General features: G+C 35.6%; 1 protein-coding gene across 22 annotated transcripts in view; it reads right to left on the reverse strand.

The window, feature by feature from the left end:
• The window catches only part of NEK1 (NIMA related kinase 1), a 45,359-nt gene that overhangs the window by 27,517 nt on the left and 1,741 nt on the right, over window positions 1-16,101 (reverse strand). For 19 of the 22 annotated variants that reach the window (XM_058420571.1, XM_058420578.1, XM_058420576.1 and 16 more), the window contains 12 exons: window positions 14,153-14,301; window positions 13,976-14,072; window positions 11,889-11,986; window positions 10,253-10,336; window positions 9,779-9,846; window positions 9,570-9,656; window positions 8,469-8,523; window positions 6,892-7,092; window positions 4,366-4,426; window positions 2,576-2,733; window positions 271-330; window positions 87-134 (listed from right to left, as the gene is read on the reverse strand). In XM_058420571.1, the coding sequence (XP_058276554.1) occupies window positions 87-134; window positions 271-330; window positions 2,576-2,733; window positions 4,366-4,426; window positions 6,892-7,092; window positions 8,469-8,523; window positions 9,570-9,656; window positions 9,779-9,846; window positions 10,253-10,336; window positions 11,889-11,986; window positions 13,976-14,072; window positions 14,153-14,269 (1,134 nt within the window). In that variant the 5' untranslated portion in view covers window positions 14,270-14,301. The remainder of the gene's footprint in view (window positions 1-86; window positions 135-270; window positions 331-2,575; window positions 2,734-4,365; window positions 4,427-6,891; window positions 7,093-8,468; window positions 8,524-9,569; window positions 9,657-9,778; window positions 9,847-10,252; window positions 10,337-11,888; window positions 11,987-13,975; window positions 14,073-14,152; window positions 14,302-16,101) is intronic. The other 3 variants (XM_058420577.1, XM_058420574.1, XM_040064327.1) reach the window with 1 other exon arrangement.

Genomic DNA, 16,101 nt, shown 5'->3' on the forward strand with positions numbered 1-16,101 from the left:
GAGAAAACAATACAGGAAAACAAAATTCAAGGAACCACTAAGTAAAAATTGAACTTCACTCTTAACACATTTTAAACATATTTTACCCTTTCTTTTTCCAATCTTCTCATTTCATCTGCCTTCGGTAAACTGATCTGCAATGTGTAAGGATTAAAAACGTTAAGGAACTGGGGAAATCAAACTACTGCATATTCTTACACACCACACCACACGGTATTTCAATAAAATTACTATGGGGGAATAAAGAAAAATGTGAAGACTCTTGTCTACCTGCTCTCTCTGGCGTTTTTCTTTTTCAGGCAATTCTAACCTTTTCTTTTTTGAAGGTTCCTGAAAAATAAGCATATAATTTGGTATTTATTACTGAGCCATTACTCTGTCAAGTCTCTGTCAGGATGGGTTATTGATCCAATCGCTGGTGTATGTCCACAAATATTAAAAAAAAGAAATTGCTGCTATATAATGTTTGGGTAAAAGATGAAAAGGAAAGGTTTGAAGGTCGCATTTTATCATTTTTGCTGTGGACTTGGCTTTTCCTCAGTTTGCAAACTGATGATTTCATGATACCTCAACCATTTTCCTCCTTTTTTCTACCGGAATAATTTTCATCAATGGGATTATAAATGCCTGCATAAAAGGTTAAACTTCAAATTAGACAGCACAACGCCATAATGAGAGAAAAATTCTATCAGAAAACATATTCTTTAAGTCACAACTGAGTGTGCACTAAATGGTGTTTAAAATACTTGGTTAATCTGGTGGTTTGAAGTGAAAATTTAGCAGTGCTCATCCTGTACTAGAAATTCTTCAAAAGCTGAACACAGTGATTTTTAAATCCATTTTGTCTTAATTATTTCTTCTCTGGTACTATCACTCTTCATTACAATCTTTTCTTTATATTAACTCTTTGAGGGGGCCTAGATATTAGGATTCTCTTACTTGGAGAAAAGATTTGGTAAGTTATCCTAGGGCTCTCATGCTTGGTACTTCGCTTGGTTCCAACTCTAACTGAGGTTCTTGTTACCTATGACAACACACTCACCATTGAATACCTGCTAAAGAAGCAGCTATAGTTAATAAAATGTGCTGTTTACTCTAATCTTCTCAAAAAAGCCATCACTACTTTTAAAGCTTTTTTTTCTGACCATACTAGAACATACAGAGCTTCACAGTATTTTCTTTTGACAACATGCAATCTGTCAAATGGGTAATTTAAAATCAAGTTGAAGAAGTTGGAAACTTTTAGAGACTTGTAATAACATAATGTTAATGTAATACTACTAAATAAAAGAGATGATTGTTACATCCTCCTCTGAAAAGCCAGCTAAGAGCTGCAAGCTCAGACTCAGAGAAGAACATTCATATTAAGTAGTAGCCATTGTTTCTATCCTGCATCTTATCACTAGGTACAGTTCACAAAAAGACTGCCTTAAAATAGCAGCATTACTGACTCCTTCCATGTGGGAAGAGGGTATTTCCTCAGTCTCTCCCCGCCACATTAAGTCTCGGGACCAGTTGGATCAGTGTTGGCTGGTGAAACCCATGACAAAGACTGATAGATGGCTTTGCAACCAAGCCTTAAAACACATAAACCTCGTGATTTCATAAGGACACACACAAAGTCTGCACTCTCCTTGCTTTTTCAAACTGTGTTTCATGAGCCAATAAGGCTTGCGTGATCAATGAGCTTTTCTCTAAACCTCTGATAATTGCTGAACACCATAGATAATTTGTATCTCAAGAATAATTTTCTATCCACCTAAATCTTAGACAGATGGATAGAGGTTTTAGTATTACGTTGCCTGAAGTGCCATAGGAGAAGGAAAAAAAAAACCAAACAAACCCCACAACAACACCACCACCCACGTTACTTATTCAGAAGAAAATCTGAACTAGTTATCTTGCTGAAGTAGCAGCCTCTTGGTTGCTAGCTGTTTGGCATGTACATCTAGCTCAAAACTAGCTGTAGCAAAAACAACTCCTGACCATGCAGTAATTAATGAAATAAACAGAGAGATAACAGAAGTTTTACATAATAAGGAATACAGAGAAGACAACAGGAAGAAAGATCAAAAGTACTCTATGATGGTATACAGAAAACATTCTCATTAGCTCATGGAATTAAATCTGGGAAATTCCTCTTTCAATTACAGTTTCTCTGGCTGACAACACTTTGTAAAATAGCTAGAAAAAGTTCGCATATTTTGAAACTTTAAATTGTTTTGAAACAAAGTAAAAAAGATGGAAAGGTTCCTATCCAGTGTCAATGATCTTGGTATACCTGACAGGCTTCCAATATTTCTAAGAGTTGTTAACACCAACAAAGCAAATGAAAACACACAAATGTAATTTAGCCTTGGAATTAAAACCCAAGCCTAAAGTAGGAGTTTACAAAAATATTAAAACAAACTAAACAAACAATCAAAAATGAAGCAAGCCAAGCATTTAAACTGCTACTACTTTCTCTGCAGGCGCATGAGACATCTCCACATACCAAAATATTTTGAAAAGGAAGGCATATTATTTAAATAAGGTATGAACAAAACAGCTCAATTTAACTAACTTAGCTTCTTACCTGTCTGGTTTTAGTCAATGGCTTCTTCTCATTAGGCTTTCTAGGTGCACCACAAGACTTCCTGATAGTTAAAGGCACTCCATATTTTGCAGCAGGTTTGGTAATTTTCTGAGCTGGTGCAACTGAAGTCAGTGTTTGTTCTTGAGCTGGTCTTTTAGCTGAAAAGAAAAAAACCCAAACCCCACGATAAAAAAAAAACTGGTTTTGAGCTACTCAGGCTGGCCAATGTATCACATTTCCCTTTCCCAAAGTCTTAGAACAGCAAAACTGGAGAAAGATGGGTGAACTGTGTGTCAGAGACCGAAGTCATATCTAGGCCCTGCCATATTTGGTCTGCTTTGTGCATATTGACAAGAGAATGAAGAAAACTTTATTGTAAAACTGGTGGGAACTTGACCCTTGAAAGAGAAACAAGGTGGGAACTTAACCTGTGAAAGAGGAACAATGCTCATTGGAGCTGTTGTTAGCATGGAGGTGGGATCATGAGCTGCTGTGGCCTCATCTCACACGCTGGCCAGATGTGAGGTGATGTTGTAACTGCAAAAATTCCACTCTTGAGAAGCCGTGAGGTGTGGTCCTGGGGTGGAGGGGTGACAAGGACAGGAGGCACACTGTGTGGATCTAGGGGATGCCCTGAAGGTGCACTGCCTGCACGAGCACCATGCTCTCATGTCCTCCTGCCCAGTGGCAGGGGTCCATATGTATTTTTTGCTACTGCTAGTAATAAAAGTAAATTTGCTTTGCAGTCACAGTTGAGTTTCAGCTTTTTTGTGCATGGGGTATCCTCCTGAACCCATAACAAACTGCTAACATTTCATCCACATAAGCTGATGTATTAGCTTGCCTAAGTTTGATGTTCGGCAAGAAATAGAAGAAAATTATTTCCATGCTTTGACATCTTAAACCTTCAAGCTGGGTAACTGATACTTAATTCAGCTCCCTTGCTTTACTGCACAGTGGTCATGCACACAGGAAAGATGTTTCCCAGTGGAATGGAAAGACAGGCCTGTCTCCACTAACAACACTGCAGGACTAAAACCTGCAATGTTAATGCCAGCAGATGATGAGATCTAAAAGAGCTTCAGTGGCCTTCAGGGACTGTGATTCCCCATGGAGTTCCTGAATATACACCAATATTGTGGGTTTGATTCTGGGTTAGCAGGGCTCTCTTACCACAAAATAGGAAGACAGCAACACTATCAAGAGATAGCAAAGCCCTTGTCAGAGCAACAAATAATTACAGAAAATAAAATAATTGGGAAGAAAACCTAGGGGGGGGAAAAAAAAAGCAGACTAATGCAGTAAAATGAAGTAAGACCATCTTGACAGAATTAATCTACTTTGTTGACATGAGTAGAAATTTTACTGAATTAGATTGAAGCCAGGGCTTTATCTTGGAATCTCTAATAAAACCTCCTGCATTGTTTTTTAAGAAATTGTACTTCTCATTAGGCATTTGTCACTACCAAGGGATAAAAATAAGTCATACATTCATAGCATATTAATTAGTTCCATTATTTGCAGTCTACACTGTCTCCTTAAATTTTGCAAGTATAGCATACTGCAAAAGGAAAAAGTATACTTAATATATTACAGACCCATAGCTTGTACTTGCATTATTTGTACTCAATATATGTCCAACTCCCAAGGGGAGGGGAGGAAATGGCTTCTCTCTTTTTTCCTGAAAATTCTAGTCAGGTATGAGAACACACCACAAAAACACTAGTAGAAGAACAAAGCTACATACATGACCTTGACACAGCTGAAAGTAAAAGAAGACACTAACTTACCTGGTGAAGCATGTGGTCCAAACTTGTGGAAAATTTTGTGACTGAATTCTTCTGCAATAAGCTAAACAAGTTGAAGAGTTAGTCAATTGTACCTGTGACCAAAGCTAGGAAGAACTCATTTTCAGACAAGTGTGCCATTAGCAGTAAGCATCTAACTAAGAGCATTTACTGTAAATTACCTTTAAATGAATACTCAGCTTTATGTATTGAATCTAGTATTACTAAAATCAATATGGAACTGGAGTATTTTCAAACATTTTTGGCATAATTACTCAAGTAATATTAAAAAGCAATTTAGTCTGACTTCTGGGTGGCACATGTTATCTCATTTATGAATTAGCTAAGAATCTAGAAGAAAGTTAATGTGAACATCAACACATTTTTTATGCATAATTCATTTTAGATTTCTGAGTAGCTGCCAAAGTCCACCTCAACTTCTCATACAGCTTGTGTCAAAAAAAATAGTTCTTGAAAAATATTTGCAGTTTTAAAGTGTTTCTATCCTTCTTAAGATGGGAAGATTACCACATATATGTGGATATCTGGAAGAACATATATGGTGTGCTGTCAGGCATATCAAATTAGCATAATAAAATATGGAAAGCAGTCTTACTGGGGTGAAAAATTTGAGACTAGACAAAGAACATTCAAATATTAAGAGGCCATCATCTTAAATACTGTAGGTAGTTCTGAACCAAACACCTCAAAACCTCTATAGTAGAAATGAAAAATATTCAAGGAAGAGCAGCAAGGATAAATGAAAAGTGTTAGCTCAGGAGTAGGCTTTACAGAATCTTGAACTACCCAGATTGCTTTGATTTGTACCAGTTGCTACAATGTACCAATCAGTTGCAATGAATGCTGAGGAGTTAAACCTGAAAAAAAACCCCAAAACAACAAAACAAGAACTAAACTGCAGAACTTAGAACTCTGCACATGATGATGGAACAAATTTTTAATCTGTAGGGTCAGGCATCAAAGATTCCATAAGCCAGAAGTCACACAGTTTCCTACAGTTTCCTATTAATGGAATTTCAGTGATTTTGGAGTTTTTATTTGAGTGGTAAATTGTAACAACTGAAGTATATATCCAAGATAACATCTTTACTGATAGAAAAGAAACCTGACTCTTCAATATCTTTCAAAGAGCCTCCTCTCCTTTTAAAAAATTGATGCAAATTTAGATCCACTCCTTAATGCAGCTTAATGAAGCTTAAAAAAAGAATTTACATAAAACTGGAAGACTGATGTCTTGACATTTAATAGAATTTCAGCAAAAGCTGCGACATTCTGAAGATATCAACTATGCTTGTTGATACGCTTAAAAAAATTTTTAAGCTTAGATTAAGGAAAAGAGAGGACAACAGCACTAGCCATGGATGACACTGGAAAAAAAAAAGCATTACAACTGTGTCAAAGAATGACCACCTCCAGCTGAATATCAATATACCAGACTGACACATTTAGTAAAAGGTGCTTTCTGTGTGGGTTTTTTGTTGTTGTTGTTTTAAATTTTAGATAACACCTCTAAGTCAAACACAGCAGTGCTACAGTTGGAAAAACTGCCTAAGTATTCATACTCAGTCTAGGACAAAGTAGTATCACCATCTAGTGATAGAGACACCTTAGTACTAATTATACTTTGACTGACTAACTCCAAATAAAAATTTCATATCCATTGTAGCTACTGGAAATAAAATCCGATCAAATTACTGTTGCAAATGTTGGAACAAACTTATCTGTAAAGATTTCTGAATTTTACCTTTCTTTGGGACTTCAGTCTGAAGTAAGTTGAAAGTCTATTTCAACACAATAGAAATTCCAATTATATATGGCTTTTTCATGACATTTCTTTAGTTGTGAGTTAGAATCCATTAGAATTATTTATACTGCCCTTCCTCCATGCCCTTTCTCTTCTGTATTTATTTACCTCATGTCAGTACTATTATTCACTTGTTAAATCTTGATCTCTTTTGACTAGATTCATATTAAAAGGACATAATCAAATATCAAATTATATGAATAGACTTTAAACAGAATAGGAAGCAACTTCTTTGAGGGTATATACACATGATACATTTAAACCTCAAGAAATTTAAATATTATTTTATTCAGCATTATTTTCCAGAACAGGCTCTCAGGCCATTCCAAATTACAAACAAAAACTGGATTGAAGAATTCTATACAGCAACAACGCTGAAATAATTGATAGCAGCATTTTATAGAAAGATGCATATCTAAACAAATCTCAGTCGTGACTCCTCACAATAGAGAAAAACACAGAAAACAATGCACTTCAGAAAATGTCACTTTAGATTTACGTATGGAAACAACCAAACTTAATAATTTGAGAATTTTCTTTACAGTTCATGGTAGAACTATGTTTTCCTCAACTGATCCTGTCTGTAAGAGCTCTAGGGAATACCTTTACTCCAGTTTTCTATGTAATATATTAACATTAGAATGAAGAAAAAGGAAAGTCCAATGCTGTTTTTAGCAAAGTTAGAATTAAAACTAACTCCATACCTCTGGTGTGAGAAATTTTTCAACCCGTTTGGCTATAAAGTTTTTCTCCAATATGGAGTTTACTGATGGTCTATTCCTAGGATTCCTTTTAAATAGCTGTGACAGCAGATTACGTAGGTCATAGGAGTAATGCATAGAAACAGGAGGAAAAGGTCCAGAGATTATCTTCAGGACCAAGTTCTTCATGTTACCGGCTTCAAACTGTATGACACAAGGAAGAAAACAGTTACTCTTATCGCCTGCTCACATGCAAGGCTGCACATACAGACAGATGGTGAGGAAATCAAACTAACAGTGCACCTTCCTTTGCCTCAACATACACATTTTCAAGGTCAACACTAGCAGTTTAAAATAAAGTGTTGCCAAGTATTCAAATTAAAATTCCAATTAAAAATACATCACAATACAGGTATTTCATACTGTGGAGACATAAATGTTGCTAACGAGTAATTATTTCCCTCCAGATCTAGACTGACAATGATATATAACTAAGGAAAAAAAAATTATCTGCTTGATCTCCTCTTCCAAAGGCTTTGAACCACAACATGCCTGCTGCCTTTTTTTAGCAACCCCCTCAATTCAAATTACAGGAATTATTCACACTCATTAATGGTGAAATCCAAGGGAATGCTCAGCCTTCAGTTTAACCTCAGGTAACAGAGGGACCACTTCAATTCCTTTGTACAACAGAAAGAAAACAACACATCTCACACATCTTGCAGAAAACATATTGTTGACATCAACTCTCAGAAATTAAAATATTGTCAGCAGTGTTGCCACATAAAAGACCAAGCAAGAAGAAATTACAAACTTGGAAATGAAATTAAATCCTTCTCCCTTGAAAATCTTTCTTTTCATGTTTTCTTTCAATCTTTTTCTTTTAATAAAACAGCTACTAACAAAGCTCCAAACGAAACAAAATCGACAAAAAAACCATAGTAGGACAGAAAAAAACCCAAACATTTTCATCTCTTCCTAACTGAAAAATGAATGATGAAGACATACTCTTCGAACTACACATACACATAGATAGAAGAAGAAAAAGTTGGATAAAAGCAACTCTTCCACCTTGGGAGTTTTTTCTAAGCACTTTTTCTGTCCTAAGCAGAAATACATTAATCCATCTGCAAAAATGCAGGATCTAAATTCAGACTTTCAGTGAAGCTTACAATGAATTCAAGCTTTTTTACAAATAAAACCCCACCCAACCAACCAAAAGCCCCCAAACCCGAAAAAACAACAACAAAAGCAACAAAACCCCAAAACCAACCAAACAAAAAACCTCACTAATACCATCCCCCCCCATTCCTTGTCTCCTTTATTACAACACCTAACAAATTTTTCAGCTAATACAATCCATTAAAAACAAAAGTGCCAAGATACCTGAGAGACTGGCACGAAACAAAACACCAAAGAAAAATGTTGGTTAGCACAGAAAGCGGAGATGAAAATGCTGAAGGTAATTTTCAAGCAGCTACCATAAAAGCCTTTCACCAACTAAAATATATCTGCATAACATTAGAAATAAATTGTTTGAAATCATTATTCTTTTATAGACACACAAAGTTTCTACTCACCGCATGTTTAAGTGTACACATTTCATAGAGAACACAACCAAGGGCCCAGATATCACTAAATCAAAGAGAAGACATTACTTTAACACTTAGTTCTAGGTTAACATTGCCAAGTAACTTGTATCTGTGAAGTCTATCTCTAAAGAGGAAAAGGATGGATTTTTGAGGGTGTACAAGCTCCCCTCTATGGCCTTCTTTGACCCCGCAAAACCATAAGGAAACAAAAACCCCAAAACCAATTCATCAACCAAAGTAAGGCCACCTTGAAAACTAGATGATGCTGTTTCGGCTTCTGATTTAGAACCATCTCAGCCACAGAAATTAGACAAAATATGGACAAAGGTTTCTTTTGTTTAAATATATACATTTGCCCGATGTCTTTGAACTAAACAGACAAAATCCAAAAATACTTCATCACTTAATTCAGCAAATACAATTCTGAAAGTCCATTTATTCTGTTTAGCAGTGACTGAACTTACCCTCACTCATTACAAGATTTGGTTAGAACACCATTTCATAATAAACCCTACGTACATGAAATTAAGGGGAAGGAATTGTAACATTTTTATCTCTTAAGGAATTCACTCGCAGCAATGAATGCAACAGCTCGATGCAGTGGAAGGGTAACTCACTAACAGCTGCATAATTACCCTGGGGACACTGTTACCAGGCACAGGCTGCTGCCAGGGCAGCAAAGGTGTACGCCAGGCATACACAGGACTTCATCTGGAGCAAGCCGAGCCACCCATCTATGCACATCATGTGCTCAGATAATCAAATTGCTGTGTTTCATCCTTAGCAGAGTTTCACACTGGTAGTGCATAAAGGAAGGCAGTACAACCACTGTGCAGACGGGCAAATTTAGAGCCATAATTAAGAACACAACTAGATCTAGAACTTGCAGCATTAGGCAGTCACCTCTCCATGTCATTGCTTTCTGCTGCAGACCTACTGAAGTACCACCTCTACAGTGAAGCTCAGTACCTACTTGGGTAAGAGACAAACTAAGAGATGTTCACCGTCATTTGATTAGAACAGGTTTAGATTCCTAAAAGAACTCATTTTCTTTTTACCAAAAATGTTGAATAAAATCCTTATTAGTACCTTTTATTGTTGTAAGGCTTGTTCTGACATATTTCAGGTGACAAATAGTACGGTGTTCCTATGCAAGTGCGTGCCAACTCTGCAGTACTGAGACAAAAATAAGGATGGATATTAACTGGTTAATTCACATGAAGTGCACAGATTGTGTTTTCCTTGATCAAAGCAAGTTAAATTAAGTCAGGGGAAAAACAGTATCAAAAAGGAGTTACCTGTTCAGAACTCTGGCGATTCCAAAGTCTCCCAGCTGTATTGTTCCATCTTTGGTTAAAAATATATTCTTGATATAGAAATGTTAAAAAGTCTGTTAATTAAAACTTTCATACAATTGCATACTTTTTGTTCCCTACATGTTTTGAGAATAATAAAGTTTTTACTATTCAATACCCCTGAAATTATTGTTATTGACTGCTATGGAATGCCAGACTTACACAAGTCCTACTTTCTTAATATGAGAAAACATTACTTCACATTTTCAAACATAACTTTTTCTGTCCCCAAACAGAAATACATCAGTAACACTTGTAGTTCCATGAAATAGCCTCATCTGTTTGTATAAATATATAAATCTCCTGCAGACTGAAGAAGTGTTTCCAATATTAGAAATGTTTCCATAAACAAGCTAGGAAACTATGACTGCAATCACTTTGAAAGACAATTCAGTTGAAAAACAGCCACCTACATACCTGTGACTTTATGTCCCGATGCAAGATTTTTCTATCATGTATGTGTTTTAGTGCTAAACAGATTTGTACAAACCAATCCAGAATCTATTCATAAAAGAAAATGAAACATCAACTTCGTCATTTATCTGAAAACTCCCCCCACTTACAAGATATTATCAAATCAGACTTTAATTATAACTATGGATTTTACCTTCTTCCCCTCCCCCCTTACACACTTCATTTATACCATAGGATAATTAAAAACTTAATAGTACTGTCACCATAATGCAAACCTTTTACAGAAAGATGATTATTACCCAAGTTTGATATTAAGACTGAGTTTCATTAGGTAAAATAAACCTAGCAGAGGTATGTACTATGGACTTGATTGGCTAAAATGCCTAAGATGTGGAACTTGCAAATTAAGATTGCAGTTTTGCTGTAGCCAATCCAAGTCCTCTTGCACTCAATCAACCAGGAGTCCTAAGAAGCCTACTGATGCTCACTGATGCTTATTTTACATGTAGTAATTTTGTGTATCTTACCTTGAAAAGAAAAATATTACAAAGTAGTTTTTGATGAAAAAAAGCAACAAACAGCTAACTAGAAAATTATGAACAAGCCAACAATGACCTTTTTTGGGTAAATCTGCAAAAGTCACAATTTAAGAAGTGACTAATGACAAGAACTTCACCGTGTGAATAAAAGTTTTACATTCACTACTTAGAAGCACATACATGACAAAATTATAGAATAATTGCAAGGCATAATTTTCACTTTTCCACTTGAAGTCCTTCTTGTAAAAGTGATGTCAAATGAGAAAAATTGAAACTGCTACAAATTATATCCTAAATGTTTCATATACTACTAAGGTTTTCCAATCCCAGGTAAATTCAGATCCTACTGGACACAGACACAAAAGCATAGAAACAATTTATAAACAAAGAAACACATCTGTCCTAACAAAAAACCCACCCTGAATCCTACATAACTTATTTTTACTTAATTTAATCAAATCTGTACTTGAAGTCCTCCCATTTATTCCAAATTTTGTCACTGCTCTTTCACGAAAAAATACTTTATGACCAGTTTTGTGGAAGAAGAAAATGTATTGGAAGCATATCAGTAGAATATTAAATTTCTATTACTGGCAAAATGAACTTTTGAATTAGCCAACTCCATATTTCCATATTTCATATTATTATACTTACAAAGTATATTATTTTATATTTATGATACATAAAAATCAGTACTACAATACAAAAAATTCTATGCCATTACATCTTTAAAAACATTATTGCAGAGGTTTAAGGATATTCATGTCATCTTTCAGTATTTTTCATGTCTCAGATTCGGTTCACCTCACAAGAGATCCAACTTTTAAAAGCATCTTACACATACAGACAAAATCTCAAGTAACATACCCAGGACTTCCAACCACATTTTCTTTCCGGTTTTTTTTTTTTTTTTATGCAGTTGGTGTTTTTGGTTGTGTTTGTGTTTTTAATGCTACTACACTGACCAAGAGCAACAAGAATGACTGTTTGAGAATCTCCTTTTAGATTAAGCAATCACATGTAAAATCTGAACCAAAATAATTTCAAATTCATGAAAAAGTATCCGGAAATGAAACATTATAGCCGCAGTTTGCTGCTACCTGATCTTCAGAGAACAGGATTCCTTTCTGGGCATTTATCTTTTTAAATAGGTCTCCTCCTTCACAGTAATCCATCACTATGTACAGACTGCCATTTTCTGTAAAGAAAAAGACAAAGTACTTCAAAAAGACTAAAACAAGACCCTTCTTTATTTAACTTTCTAAATATCTTCTCCACAGTCCCAGAAAAGGCAACAAAAAATTACTTTTTCACATGCAGTTTCAGATTTAACTTATTAGTCCATTTTTTCAAACTTCAAGAAACAATATGTTTATTATTTTGGGTTTCACAACCTAATTTTACCATTTTGGTAACATTGGACTATTTTGATAGGAAGAGTAAAGAATTAGATCTACTGAACCAATGCCCCAACATGGTACTCAAAACCACTGTGAAATTAAAGGTGTCATTTTATGAACGCAGTATAAAACCAACCTTCAAACTTCTTTCAAACAGGCTATAGATTGCCTTACCCTAAAAACAGGGATCTTAAGTTGCCTCTATTTGCCTTATTCTTTCTTGGAACTTTACCTGGACTTGCCAGAACACAAAAGCCATCAGCTTTCATACTAGACACGCAGTTTATTTCAGTCTGAAGAACAGTAAGAGAACTTACAGCAGACAACCAGAGATGGAAACAATTATTTTCTCATTTTTGAATGAAGTCTCAGAAGACTTCAAAAAATCCCATGCAAGTTTCCAGCAGGAGTTGTGAACAAACATAACATATTTCATTCAAAGTTATGATGTTAAAGTTAACAGTTATTGATGAAAAAACAGATTAGGGAGAAGCAAATTGCAAGCTGCCAAAAGCATAAGAACTACACTATTTACATACTAGGCATGATTTTGAGAAGAGATGAACTGCTGAAAATCAGTCACATGCTGCTCAAAAGAAAAAAAACCTCCTATTTTATGAAAAAGTTAGTCACAGCACTTAAAAAACATTAAATTAAAATAAATTGAATCATCTAAGTCACTTAAATTTCCCTCCCACAGAATGTTTCTGAAATTTGCCTTTCAAAACATCAAGCCCTTAAAGCTGTTTCTCTGTTTGGTTATTTTATTGTTATCTTTAATTAGTATTATTTTAAAAAATTATTCTAGGAGTCTGGATTTCTTGCACATCTATTGCTGAAATAATTTTCTTCTATAAATTTTATAGTCAATGTATTCAAAGTCAATGTGTTTTGGCAATAAAGATGCAACACAAAGTCTTGTGAATTATGGATTACAGGATCTACCTTGTAAGAAAAAAGCAGTCTTAAAGAACAGGCCTCTACCACAATGAAGAAAGCAGTGTGCATATATAAACCAGAAGTGTGGCTGTGTAATATGATTATGTCACAAAAATCTAATTAAACGAAAAGTGAAAGCCCCAGGCAAAAGACAAAATAATGTCAGCAGAAAGGAAGGAAAGAAGAAGAGACCAGAATCTCTAAACAGCACTTCAAAAAATATTTAGGAGCTTCTAATAATATTTTAACTTGTATAACAGGTTTTTGGAGTCTTTTTTCTTTTCTGTCCATTTCCCAAGACATTCAATGTGAAGACAATGCAGAATTATATTCCTCCTTCCTTCGCTGCCTGATGAATTGAACAGTCCCATCTATTTTTCCATCTCTGAAAGCAATTATACGGTTGCAGTTACTGAAAACTGCATTCTAAGACAACAGACTTGGACATAAAACTGCTCTTGCTAGGTTATCAATATCCCAATTTAGACTGTAATTTAACCTACACAAATTTAACCCACATAGGCATTCCAGTTGCTAGGGTATATTCAAGGAGACTTATGCTCTGGAGAAACAAGAGAATCTCGTTCATTTAAGCACCAACCAAAACCAATGCATGTAAGGTATAGTCATGAATAGTTTATCTGTTGCCCTTTTTTCTGAATTACAATGATTTTTACACGTGGATGGGAATTCTGAAAAAAAATATGGAAAACAACTGAAGTAAGTAATAAAGGTATGAAAAACACTGATTAAAAAGAGAAAACTCCCTGACTCTTAGACTAAGTGCAGTAAATAGTGCACAGAGTCACTCACGTTACTTCAGGTTCTACTGCATTAGTTCATCTTACCTTCAAATGACTCCCTATAGAGGACAATATTTGGGTGTTTCATGTTAGCCAAAACAGCAACTTCTCTCCTTGATTCTTCTCTCTCCTTATTTGACATCTTCAGAAGGAAAGTAATGATTTGTGAGAACAGAAATACAAAACGAATGGATCAGGAATTTATTAATAATAATCACTCACCTTAGAGATGTTTATTTCTTTAATAACATACTGTTGGCCATTTTCTTTAGCTTTGACAAGAATTGCTTTCCCAAAGGATCCTTCTCCAATCTTCCGTACTTTGATATATTTATCCATAGTTCTCGTTTTAAGGCATCCTTACTTGAGTACTGGGAAAAAAAAACCAAAAAACAAACAACACAAAAAAAAATAGCATATTTAATTAGGTGTACATAGTAATCTAGCCTGATCAGGTCATGGTACTTTTTTTGCTCAAAATGTTGATCCATTTTTCTCTTCAGTTGCTCTTCTGTAAATCATCTACTCTTTGTCTCAATTCTATTTTGGTACAGTTGGCTCATTTTGGGCCAACAAGGACTGCATAACTAAAACCTGTTTCATCTTTCATTCTGATTAAAAAGGATCTGTTTTGTCTGTAAATAAATCAGTACAATCAGTGGCAAGGGTTCTGATTCAGCTGGTACACAAACACCATAGAGCTATAGTACCTGGTTAAAAATCTCTTGTTCAGCTTTACTTGGAAGAAACACAGCGGAGGTGAGGGGAAATCCTATGCATTGTTTCTTAAGAAGCACTAAATCCAGCTTTTTTAATCACTATAATGAAGCAAAAAAATGGATGGAGTTCAACAGATCCCCATCACATTTCAAATCATTATTCAATACAGAAAGGTGTGGCCTTAAGTCTGACTGAAAGGCTCTTTTCACATTGCATATAAAACAAATCTTTACAAAATGGCACCAATCACTATTTTTCATGTACTATCTGACCATTTAGACTACCTTTTCAGATAAAAAAGGAGCACTCAGGTGAATTGTGATGGTGTTTAAAGTTCTATATTAAAAAATTGTTCTGTAAAAACAGGACACCAGTGTCTGCAAGCAGAAGCTATGGCAATACACAAGTGTGTTAGAACTGCACAGGGAAAGGGCAAAACAAGGACCAAAGTGACAAACATCAAAGCAAATTCACAGTAAACGAAAAAATTATATTTTTTAAAGCAAAAGGAGCTTCCATGCCCTCAGGAAGTTTCCATAAGCTAAAAAAGAAGTGTCCTAAGATTTTCTTCACTTAAGCCTCACTTGGAAGAACTAATAGCATTTCTGCTTTGCTGCATCCAGCTTCCCTCCAGCAGGAGATCGCGGTAGTTTAGATCCAAACTTCACACACATCACAGGTCTCACAATCAGGGTCTCTCCTCAATTTGAGATTTTTTTTTTTTCCCACAGAATTACCATGTACTAGACACAGATGCTGCTTAACAGAACCTATACCACGAAAGCAGACTAAAATTAATAAGTTTGATTAGCACAGCAAGAGAAAACGAGAGAGATCTAAAGCAATTTGTTCTGCAAAAGAGGAGTTGTGAAGCCTATTAAGGCTAAGCATAAACACCAGGAAAGGAAAAAGTTAAAATTACAGGCCTGCAGTGTCTTGGTAAGGTTGGGGTTTTTTTCTTACAGTACATAAAGATAGTTTAATGTAAAGTTGCACTTCTAAACACAAGACGGACTTGGTATTAACTTCAATATTCTCTTTCAGGCAGCAGTAAAAGCACAGCAAATGGGACACAATTTGAACTTTGCGTGACTTTACTGAAGTTCTCTTCCTACCCTTCTTTATTAAACCATCAGCGTTGTTCTACAGTTAAACCAGCCGCAGTAGGCATAGCTTAGGGCTGCTTCTGCATGCTGCTCTGTGCAAAACAACTGGCCAGTAACAAGCCTTTGGGCGAGAAGTTACAGTTCAGTCAAAGCGGATATATAATCTTCTATGAGCTAGATAGCTTATTTTTACAGGTGGCAAGAGAAAAAGAGGCGTCCAGAGAAAGGACATCAGCGCTGACAGGGCGTTGTCTTTCCAAGCCTACGGCAGTAAGTCAGTTCATCCACCACAGACGCGCAGGAAAGCGGCACAAGTCACTCCCCGAGGCAGGGCGACCGCCCGGA

This window comes from Hirundo rustica, chromosome 5 (genome assembly GCF_015227805.2).
Source record: "Hirundo rustica isolate bHirRus1 chromosome 5, bHirRus1.pri.v3, whole genome shotgun sequence".
Taxonomy (NCBI): Eukaryota; Metazoa; Chordata; class Aves; order Passeriformes; family Hirundinidae; genus Hirundo; species Hirundo rustica.